Raw genomic sequence first — 12,278 nt, forward strand, 5'->3', positions numbered from 1 at the left:
GACATTTTCTTTTCACATGAATTTCTAGTAACACTCAAGGTTTTCATAATCTAAACACAGCTCAGATGTCATTGGAACATATTTCCATGACAATCCACAATATTTATCGGAAAAGAGCCAGCTAGTCTTTGTTTGTTTGTTTGTTTGTTTTGGGGGGGGGTTGAGGTAGGGTCTTACTTTAGCCCAGGCTGACCTGGAATTCACTATGTGTCTCAGGGTGGCCTCGAACTCATAGCGATCTTCCTACCTCTGCCTCCCGAGTGCTGGAATTAAAGGTGTGCACCACCACACTGGCTTATTCTTTCTCTATCTTTATTTGGTCTTCTGTAATGTTGACAAAGGCAACATGCCCCTGAACCCAGATAGGACAAGATCTGGGACAGCGCCTGTTCACCCATGGGTTCTCCATTTAGATAAGAGCCTAGCTTCAGTGATAAAGCTTGTGAGAGTATCAGCAAAGTCTTTAGGCTAAGGAAAATATGCATGCACTTGCCAGTCTAACTACTGTTCAGTTGACTTATTTCCTGTTGCTATAGTAGAACCAGGAACAGGAACAGAGGGGACAAATCCAAATCCAAAATGACATACTTGGAGAATCCTCAGGCAGACCACATGGTACAGGCTAGTGTGGACATCATTTAAACCAACACTAATAACACCCAACAGCAAGGATGAGGACAGCAGTAAATAATTGCTGAATGGATGCATTCATGAATTCTGCATTACTATTATAAAAATAAGAAAAAACTAAATAGGTCCTCAATTCCACATGTATCTGAAAAGAGACTTATTACTATTTAAAAGTAAAACATCACCGACTATTCTCTCATCTTTCCCTGTTAAGATGCTGTGTCTGTTTTTTCTGTTTCAAACACAATGGGAGTACTTTGGTAATTCTCTCTCTCCTCCTTAGATAATGAATTCTTTACTCCAAGAACATTGTTCTAATTATCCTCATATTCAGAGAACATTACTTGGCACCTATAGGTCTCTCAGTGAGTGTTAATTAATAAGTAACCAGCTAAAAACTGTGAAAGTGATTCTTACAATGTGGTGTGTCTGTGCAATCTATTTTTTAACTGGTATTCTAAAACTTAGAATAAACATTATTGGCTGAGTGAATAGCTATTGATTTAAAAGCTACAGTTCTCCTGCCCTATTTCCTCGAGTTACTACAAGATCCAATTTTCTCCCTTGTTAAATAACTATTGACCCTAATAAAGACAAAGTTTATTCTATAGTGTATACTATGGATTAATGTTAAACTACAAAATGCTTTCACCTACATTATCTTGCATAGTTCTTACAAAACTCCTACAAGGAAGACATGAGAACTTTCATGTACTAGAAAAAAACAAAGTCCAACATTGAAGTAGGGTCTGGCCTCAAGACTGAACTGAGGGAAACTTTCTTTTGGGAAGCCCACCCAGCCCTGCCTTGAGAAGACACAGCTGTCTATTCCTTAAGCTTCTCTTTTGCTTCCTCTCTTTCTAACGCCTATACTTAAATCTACCTTAAATTTTTTTCTAAATACATTTTAACTTAAAAAAAAAAATGACCTTAGTTTTTTCCTAGCTAGATGACCTTGACAAGATTGATATATCAGAGATATAAATGTCTTTTATCAATAAAAAAGGATAAAATATTTCATATGCTTACTATGAGTCATACAAAGTAAAACATAGAGCAGACATACATAAATTTTTATACTTTATGTTAAAATATATTTGGACTCATGTAAAAAATATCTTTTGTCTCCTACATGTTATTTTGTGCATAACCTTCGAGACGCTGGCTGGCTTGTGGGGGTCTCGGCGAGAGCTGGAGGCCGCGGCTGCTAGGCCCTGCCTGTGGCTCCGGCTTGGCTTCCCTGTTCCAGTCCCACTGTCAGCTCATGCTCATCTCCCAGGTTCTCAGGACACTCCTGAGCTCTGGTCTCATAACTCCCCTGACTACTTCAGCCATGTATCTAGAAGAGTTTTTGCTTTATTTTACCCATTATGTCTAGACATTTTACAGAGGAGAGTTTTCGAGTAATCTAGGCTGCCACAGTGCCAGAGAAGGAAGTGTCTGAAAGAAATCACATATTTTCTTATTTAGTACCCATAGTAAGCGCCATAGAAACAAGATCCTTCATACCTACCAAAACCAAAGGCAAAAAAACAAAACAAAACAAAAAGCAAGAAGCATGCTTGTCTTGGCCGAACTTTATATAAAAACGAAAAAGAAAAACACATTTCCTGAGAATTTGTTATTATGTTTCCTCATGTGAGTTTGGCTTTCAAATTCACACTTGCCTAAGATAAGAAATTTAGCATTTAAAATGTGCCCAGCAGAAGGATGACATAAAAAAAAAATCCCACTAAAGAGCTCATAAATTAAAATTACAAAGCACACCAGGAAAGAATCTACAATGTCAGCAGAACTAATAATTAGCTCTTCCAAGAACTGTAAATCACAGAATTATTGAATACTATGGCAGCCAGATTCTAGGGTGGCCCCCGTAAACATAGTGGCTCTTGGTGTCCTGTCCTCTCTGAATTTCTCCTCCAAGTGTGGCATAGCGTGTGGTTTTCTTCTATCCAACAGGGAACAGCAGTGGTGATGTGTGCATGATTACATGGACACAGCCACGTCAGGTACAATGGCCATGGCTGTCTTGCTGGTTGGACAAGCAACCTGCCATGTGGTCGGCTGCCACATGGAGAGCACCACAGGGCAGGGCCGAGGACAGCCTTTGGCTCACAGCCAGCAAAAACTGAGGTCGGCACTTTGGAAGTTTGCTAGAACCTGAGTGTTGCTAATGTCTGTGTGAACATTAACAGGACCCTCCCTAGTCAAGCTTCATACGAAAAACCAGCCCAGCCATGATTATAGTTTGTGGAGGACTCAGCTGTGCTGGGTCCAGAATCCAGACCCGCACCAACTAAGAGATAACAAATCCATATTGTTTTAAGTCACAAAGTGTGCCATAATAGTTATGCAAGAATACAGCAACAGACTACAATACATTTTTAAGTGATCAAAGATATAAATGAAGAAATAAAACACAATAAACAAAAGAAAACACACCAGGGAGAACTACAAAACACCAATATACTGTTTAATAATTAAAAAAAAAAAAAAGATAACTTGCCGGGCATGGTGGCGCATGCCTTTAATCCCAGCACTCGGGAGGCAGAGGTAGGAGGATTGCCATGAGTTTGAGGCCACCCTGAGACTCCTTAGTGAATTCCAGGTCAGCCTGGGCTACAGTGAGACCCTACCTCACAAAATCAAAAATCAAAACAAACAAAAAGTGATAACTCCATGGATAAATTGAAAATCAAAATGAAATCTGCTAAAGAGATAATACATGAGTTGGAAAACAGATAAAAGGAAATTGAATTTTAAACTTTATAATATATAACCCAGATATTAAAAGATTAAGAAAGGTAGAAGATATATTGCAAAATATCCACATTGATCAACAGAAAATCAGTAATTACAGAATACAGAAAATGCAGAAATGAGACTGAAAGAAATAGCAGTTGAAGATTTCCCAGAAATGATGTAAAAGACATGATTTCTCAGATTCTAGAAGAAACTTAATCCTAAGAAGAGTCATTGTAGTGAAACACAAATTCAAAGGGAAGACTATAAAAGTGGTAAGAAAGTTCTCCTCCAAGGGGCAAGAATATTAGCTAACAACTTCTGAACTAGAAGAAAGACAGAGTGTAACATTCTCAAGGTGATTTCAGTCTATAATTTTATATTGAGACAAATTATCAATCAGAATAAAATGAACATTTCAAGACAAATGAAACCTGAGGCAATTTTTACTACTTTTTCCTTTTCCATACTTTAACTTTTTGTGGTGATAGGAATTGAACCCAGGCTTTGCATATACTGACAAGTACTGCATCACTGTACCAAAACTCTAGCCCAATTTCTTATTTTCTTAAATCTTTTCTATGTCACTATATATGTGAGCATGTATACTATGAATGTATCATACATGTTTACTGTCAGTCTCAGAGCTTCCTCAAGTTGAGACAGAAGGCCTGCTTAAGGGTCTGCTCTCTCTGTTCCATGGGGGACCCAGAAAACCTGGCCACCCTCTTGAGTTCCCATCCCCACAATCTCCCCTCCCACTGGCCAGTCCCCCAGGCCCTGACCCATTCCCTGCTCCTTCTCTCTGTCCTGTTCTTCTGTGAGCCCCAATGTCATTATATTTCTTTATATCTTCATGTCTGTCTGCCTCAGCTTCCCATTCTGCTCAGGTATTTGCCTTCTGATTTCCTTTCATTCTTTCTCTTTCCCTCTCTCCCCCCTCCCCCTGCCTCGTCCTTCTTCTCTTTTCTCTCCGCCCTTGTGCCAGCAGCCTCTTGCCCTCATGCCCCCCCCCCCCCCAACTTCTTTCCTTCCCTCATGGAATGCACAAGCAGTTCCTTCCAGCCACAAACACCTTGCAGGGCTCCCTCCCTATCACTCCTCTTGTTAAGCCACACTACTCTGCTTAGAGCCAATAATAAAGTAGTCTCAATTTTTACCCACATACTGGCCTCAGAAGCTTTTATCTGGGACTCCAAGACCCTGACATTTACTATTTTCTAAAATACCAATGTGTATGTTACAGAGGATGGTAGAGTCTAAACACAAGGTTTGTTGGGATATAAAGTTTGTTTGAAATATTCACAAGAACACAAGTTATTGTAAGCAATACTCTACCCAAGACTCTTTCATTCTGTTAATTCTCTCACTAAAACAAGCAAATAAGGTAGTTTAAAAAAAAAAAAAAAAAGGTGCCTCCAGGCATACACCTTTAATCCCAGCACTCAGTATGCAGAGGTAGGAGGATCACTGTGAGTTTGACACCAACCTGGGACTACAGAGTGAGTTCCAGGTCAGCCTGTGAGGCCCTGCCTCAAAATAACAACATAAAAGGCACAGACTCTAATCTCCTAATATTGACAGTGGTATATTGTCCCTTTGCAAACTAGTGCTTGAGTCAAAGATTTGTTTCTCTACAATGCTAGTGACTCTCTTTATCCTCACCAAGACTTCTCAACTGTTTCCTAATTGGACCCTTGCTCTCTTGAGACAGTGCAAAGTATGCTCAAGACATGTTCAAACTCTTGTACTCTTTAATAATGCTAGCTCACGATTACTGACCTTCCTCCATCTAGTCTGCTTACAGGTATGTCTATAACATTCCTTGAGAGACTAAAACTTTAGGGCATGTATACAGAAAATCATGTAGGCCCTTTGGCTTCAACTCTTATCTGTCTCAGCATACTACTTTGGCAAATGTATAAAAAGGATATAAAATCATTCATAGCCATTTTTTTTTTTTTTTTTGATTTTTCAAGGTAGGGTTTCACTCTAGCCCAGGCTGACGTGAAATTTACTATGTGTTCTCAGGGTGGCCTCGAACTCACGGCAATCCTCCTACCTCTACTTCCCAAGTGCCACCACACCCGGCCATAGCCACTTTTAACATGTAATTCTAGCAGAATATATTCTCTTGGTGTTATTTACCAATCCACTGATCTATGGTATAAATATACTTGTGAAGGCAGCCATATTATATTTCTATTATAAAGAAATGAGTGGCATTTCATTCCATGGGGAAAAAAAAAACAAACAAACCCTGTAATACAGTGGTCTCAAACAATTCCTCTATCTGGAGCATAGAAAGTTTAGATAATAAAAACCAAATCCAAAGCTTCTTTTTGGAGAAGATGGTAGATACCAAGGAGATCGAAACCCTCATCAAGGTAATGAAAACAAGAGGCTGCTGAGAGCTCTGTGCTAAATAAGCCACCTCTTTCATGCCCTCCAAGGTTCAGCAAACATGGAGGAGTGGGTGAAAAGCATGCAATTGCAGAGGGTGGGGCCCTATCCTCTGGTCATGAAGTGACTGACATTCATTAATGACCTCTCAGTGGACCTCCTTAAAATCTGCATAACAATGAGCTCATCAACATTTGATATAGATGATGGAGGAGGACAAAATAGAAGGACTATCTGGAAAGAAGTTAGGGGTCAGTGGAATGGGGTAGTGGAAGGGGACAAAAAGAGTAATGGGAGGGAATTATGACTGACTTGCAGTATGTTCATGTGTTAAAATTCTCAAAACATGTGCTAGGGAAGTTTCTCTTTTCAGGTAGCAATGGCCACTGGGGAGAGTCAAAACTCATCAGTGCGCTGAGAAGAGGTGACAATGGAGAGTTCAGCACTGAGACATCTCTATCACACCTCCAAGGCTCAGGGACCATTGGGGAGAAGGTGTTGGAAAGAATGTAAAAGCCAAAGGAAAAGGAGGAGTGACTTGCAATAGTGTCTTCCAGACACAAAGTGGCTGTGATAGTCATAACCTCACAGTGGCTGATGCGACCTACACAAGACCTGCACAATATGAGGGGGGACATGATGACATCAAAATAGAAGACACACTAGTTGGAATAAAGGGGTTTAGTGTGGGGTGTTAGAAGAAGGAGGAAAGGGAGAGTAGTGGGAGGGGATTTGATTGTAGTAGATTGTCTATATGCATTAATAAAAGGTTAAACATACTCTAGAGATTGTCTTATACATTCGTGTTTCTCATTTCCTTCCTAATGCTTTGGGTGACATTTGATAAGGTAAATAAAAACTTTGTTAACATAAATGTGAAGATTTATACAATGAAAACAAAAGGCCAATTTAGGCAATTGTTCCTCTTACTCAAAGCAAACAAAATACAAAGTAAAATGACCATAGATGCGAGATGAAAATACATTCAAAAACCTCACCTAAATTTGCTCCTTTTATTTCTTCCTATTACTTACTAAAAGCAAATGTCTCCACTGCTGTCCTTCTCACATCCTCTTTGACTTCCAAACAAGAGAACTGAGGGGACAAGTTTATAGGCCTTGAAAATTCCCAAGCAGAGAAGCCCATTTCTGAATAACCATCTACTAGCTGAATAATATCATTACTAAGAATTAATAAGTCTTCCAAACTCAAATAGAACTTCCTTCTTCACAAGTATATGGAAATCTGGTTAATTATTAACCCTTCCCCCCAAATAATCTCACTTCATTGAGCAGCTGAAAAGTTGTGGAGGAATACTCTTTGTAGTAGTGAAAACATAATAAAAATAACAGATGGTACTGTAAGAGAGAGGTTGATAGGTTAGGGGAAGGAGGATAAACAGTGAATTACAGGTAAAGGATTAACAAGCAGAACAGTCAACTGTGTGGTCTCAGAAAATGGTACTGGTAAATCAAAAATTAATTTCATGATTTCATGGAAACATCTGGGCTATGTAGGAGCCAAAGTTCTTATTCTCACGGTAAAAAAGTACAAAGCTGTCACTGATTTACAAAGCATAGTTACTCATGCCAGAGTCAGGGAGGCGCGAAGCAGCAGTAGACATCCAGCAGTACACTCTGGTGTCTTAAGATTACAAAATAATTAACAAGATGATGAAACTAATTTTCTCAGCAGTGGTTTTTTGTGTTTTTTTTTTTTTTTGGGCGGGGAAGGATATCCTCCAGAATAGGTTATTCCAGCTACAAGAATCACTTAAGTGATCAACAGGTGGAGAAATGGTTAGGAGTTTTCTAGTCATGGAGACCTCACTCCATAAAAGATCAGAGAAGAGCCTAAAAATAAAAAAAAATCAAAAAGACAGCTCAAGTCTGTTCCTTTTACTTCCAGCCCCTAGAAGAGGCCACCCTTTCTGTTTCCATTTGCAGATGATCTTCTGCTCTTCCTCCTCTACTTTTTTTGTTCCTTCTGTTTTGCTTCAGGGGTGGTCTTGAAATGCTCTCCTCCACCCTCTGCATATCTGCCTCCTATGGCATGTAGCACCGAAGCCCAGGCACTTACATGGAGCTTGCAAACACATAGTGAGTCAACTGGAGCAGCCTGGTATATCCATCCAACAGCTGATGTCTGAGGAAGCTCAGAGAAGACTTGTCAGTGCTACTGCTCCCAACCACTCCAATGATGCACTGCAAGTCCACTCCTGGGGTTCTTTTAAGTCCCCACAGCCAAACCAGAGAGATATAAATTAGGAGAAAAAGAAAGATAAGGCATTCTTTACTGGAAGAACAAGTCATTGGCAAGAAAGAGAAAATAGAACAAATCAAACCGATAAAACATAAAACTCACAAATCATATAAAACAACATTCAGCTAACATTTAAATAAAGCGACCCCATGGCAACAATTTAATTGCTGCCTTTTTGCCTGAAATTACAGCTTTCTCTTATTTGGGGCTGGACACAATTTTCGTTTTTCTGTATATTTACAACTTCACATGCAGCCAATATTATTTACCACTTACTTGTGCATGCTTGCATACTTTAAAAGGCTGAAGTGTTTCTTGGTAGAACAGCTGATGATAAGCCTGTAGGTCAAACCAAAAGTACACACTGTTCTTCCACAACTGCAGATGGGAAAGTACATAAATTATTACTACCTGGTTATTGAAGCCCCACAGAGGCCGGATTTGGAATCTATAAATAATTGTTTATCTCCTTGCTAGAATTATAAATCAAATTCCATATATAATAGTTTCAATCTTTCACAAACTGGAAATATGAAAATATTTATTGATATTGTCACTAGAACATATTTTACATGCAATCGTCCCATATAATTTGTCATTAAAATACTAAATGTTTAAAAATAAAAATGAACAATAACAAAATTATAAGTGTTCCAGTTCATAGTTAAAGAGTGAGCATATTTTCTGACATGTAACCAAAATCTAATAGCATTTTAATATATATGGGCAACTCTAATAAGTTAGCCATTTAAACATTGCTCATTTAGATCAAATCAATACTGTTGTGACTTTTTTTAGTGCTGGAAATAATTTTGCTTCTATTCATTGTCATTTGTGATTGTTAGATCAAGTATAAATACAAAATATGTTACACTAAGATAAAATTGTATGAAAATAAACTATTGTTAGTAATGAATGTCAATCCTTAGCTGTACTTACTTTTCTTTATATTTTAGTAAGATGGTGAACCTGGGGATTGGGAAAATGGTTCACAGCTTAAAGGTGCTTGCTTGCAAAACCTGGATTCAATTCCCCCGCCACTCACGTAAAGCCAAATGGGCATTTGTAAGCAAGCACCTTTAGCCACTGAGGCATCTCTCTAGCCCCAAATGGATGGGCATTTGTTTTCAGTGGCAAGAGACCCTGGTGTGTGCACATGCATGCGCACACACACACACACACACACACACATGCTCATACAAATAAATAATTTTTTTTTTTTTTTTTTTTTTTTTTGGTTTTTGAGGTAGGGTCTCACTCTAGCTCAGGCTGACCTGGAATTCACTATGTAGTCTCAGGGTGGCCTTGAACTCATGGCGATCCTCCTACCTCTGCCTCCCAAGTGCTGGGATTAAAGGCATGCACCACCACACCTAGCTTAAATAAATATATTTGAAAGATAGCAAGCCAGGGGCTGGAGGGATGGCTTAGTGGTTAAGGTGCTCACCTACAAAGCCAAGGGACCCAGGTTCAATTCCCCAGGACCCACATAAGGCAGATGCACAAGGTGGCACATGCTTCTGGAGTTCATTTGCAGATGCTAAAGGCCCTGGTATACCCATTCTCTCTCTCAAATAAATAAGATAAAAATAAAAATTAAATTAAAGAAAGATAGCAAGCCAAAGAGAATTATAATTTATATGGTTAAGTTTTTACTAAATATCAAGTCTTGATTTTAATTTAATTTAATTTAATATTCCAAGAAATAGAAATATGAGCAAAAAATAGAATCATTTGAGCACTAAATTATTTCAACAGCACTTATTTTATGTGAAGCAAAATTATAAAGCTATATTTTTAAATAAGTCATTTCTACCTTGTTCCCTGAATCCTCACAGAACTTAGTAAAGAAGAATCCAGCTCTATTTTCTACATATAAAGATTGCAACAAATTTTCCATGTCAAATCCGCCCAAGGCTCCTTCATCTGATATATTTTTAACCTAGATAACAAAAGAGAAGTCCATTATCAACTGAAAAGCATTATAATTCTTTACAGCACTGTACAAGTAGGCTTCATAAATTCTGTCAGACTGTCATTTTCCCACTATACAATTTTGTTTTATTTTTGTAGCATATATGTAATTAATGCAGTATGTTTGCATGTGGCTGTCACACAATGTTTATTTACCCAATTACAGCAGAATAATTTATTTTATTATAAACCAGTCTGATTTCAAACTTGATGTTAAAGTGACTCTCTAACCTCAATTGCTTTCACATTTCAGACATGGGGATTTTATTTAAGAAGTCTTCCAAATCTCTGTTGGTGGCCCATTTCCTACATATTTACTGTTATTTTAGCCTTGAGGTGCTGCTATTATAGCTACAAGAAGGTTATAAAAAGAACTATCTTCAAGGCCTTTCAGTACTGCTCATTAACCATCCTTAGGGGGCCCTCTTTGGACAGTCTCACCCTGAACAGGTCATGGCCTTCTGAGTGTAAATGGCAGTATAAGTTCTCATAAAACTCGGCTGTTTATGGCTTTTGCTGCCAACAATGCTAGCAACAGAGAACAGCTATTTCTCCTAGCACATGAGTGACTCCAAAATATGAAAGGGTGTTTAGTGTTCATGGGAACTCTTTGTTATTTGTTTTGTGGAACTCAGACTTCTTCATAAAATCCTGAAACAAGTATGGTGAGAGCAGGTTTAAACAAGATTTCTGCTGTTATACTGTCTCTCTGTCTCTCTCTTAGTTGCCTATTTATCAGCATTCCAAAAGATCATTATTTAAGTAGGAAAAAAAAATACTACTTAGAAGAAAAGGTGAACTATTTGCATAAAATAAAATAAGTACTTATATAAAGATGTGACCAAGAAATCAGAAAGTGTTGGAACTGCTCAGGTTTCTACTTAATATATAATCCTTAGGGAGTGTGAAACCGTCATGTAGAACTTGTGAATTAAATACTTATCAAGGTAGCTGTATTCTGGAAATACCCTGTCTTTAAAAAACATCCAAGATTTTCAAAACATATTTTTTATCACGTGTTAAAAATTAAACAAAACACTAGATTGTTGTGGTAATTTATATATAAATGTCCCCTATAGCCTCAGGTATTTTTGATTATGCTTCCAACTTAGACTCCAACAGGCAGAGCCCTGCTGGAAGAGGTGTGTCACTAGGGGCAGATCTTGAGTCTAGATCACTGTGTGTCCACCAGTACTGACTGTTGTCTCTCTGACCATCCTCTGGATGGATGGATACTGAAGTGAACCAGCTTCTTCCACCATGATGAAGCTTCCCCTGGAATCTGAAAGCTTAAAATAAACCCTTTCCTCCCACAAGCTGCTTCTGGGCAGGTGTTTGTCCTGGCAACAAGAAGGTAGCTGCAACAAGGGTCTTATTTGATGTCTGAGATGTCATCAACCCAAACTCGATTGGTTTCAAAAACAGTGAGTGAAGGATACAGCAGCATGACATCATAAAAGACAATGGGAAGATTCTAATGAATAATCTTCTTGCAAGGGAAAAACAAAATGCATTGCTTAGTAGAGAAAAAACTACGATGAATCTGCAAATTTGCTAAAATCAGGGACCTCTATTAGCTAAATGAGGAATAAGGTTATTTAGTTCTCAAAGTACTTACATTAGGCTTTTCTGTATAAATATATCTTCTATCCAGCTGGGGCTTCAAACATTCAGAAATGTCAGTAAAGGATGTGAGATGAATCACTGTGCGGTTCTCTGACATGGACTTTGACCTAATTATAGACATGAAAACAAATCGATCAGTGGACAAATACTGTTGGTCTATAGGGTACCAAAGAGCTTTCTCAACATTATAGAAAGTCAATGAGAGATATGGAGTTAAAAATCATACTTGCCAGGCGTGGTGGTGCACACCTTTAATCCCAGCACTCGGGAGGCAGAGGTAGGAGGATTGTTGTAAGTTCGAGGCCACCCTAGACTCCATAGTGAATTCCAGGTCAGCCTGGGCCAGAGTGAGACCCTACCTTGAAAAGCAAAAAGAGGGCTGGAGAGATGGCTTAGTGGTTAAGTACTTGCCTGTGAAGCCTAAGGACCCTGGTTCGAGGCTCGATTCCCCAGGACCCACGTTAGCCAGATGCACAAGGGGCACACGCGTCTGGAGTTCATTTGCTTAGGCTGGAGGCCCTGGCGTGCCCATTCTCTCTCTGTGTCTCTGTCTCTCTCTCTCTCTCTCTGTCTCTCTCTCTCTCTCTCTCTGTCTCTGTCTCTCTCTCTCTCTCAAATAAATAAATAAACAAAAAAATTAA

General features: G+C 38.7%; 1 protein-coding gene across 3 annotated transcripts in view; it reads right to left on the minus strand.

The window, feature by feature from the left end:
* Rgs22 (regulator of G protein signaling 22) overlaps positions 1-12,278 on the minus strand; it is a 157,196-nt gene that overhangs the window by 59,620 nt on the left and 85,298 nt on the right. For all 3 annotated transcript variants that reach the window (XM_045144085.1, XM_045144086.1, XM_045144087.1), the window contains 3 exons: positions 11,630-11,744; positions 9,854-9,979; positions 8,314-8,415 (listed from right to left, as the gene is read on the minus strand). In XM_045144085.1, coding sequence (XP_045000020.1) covers positions 8,314-8,415; positions 9,854-9,979; positions 11,630-11,744 — 343 coding nt within the window. The remainder of the gene's footprint in view (positions 1-8,313; positions 8,416-9,853; positions 9,980-11,629; positions 11,745-12,278) is intronic.

Source organism: Jaculus jaculus, chromosome 2 (genome assembly GCF_020740685.1).
Source record: "Jaculus jaculus isolate mJacJac1 chromosome 2, mJacJac1.mat.Y.cur, whole genome shotgun sequence".
Lineage (NCBI taxonomy): Eukaryota > Metazoa > Chordata > Mammalia > Rodentia > Dipodidae > Jaculus > Jaculus jaculus.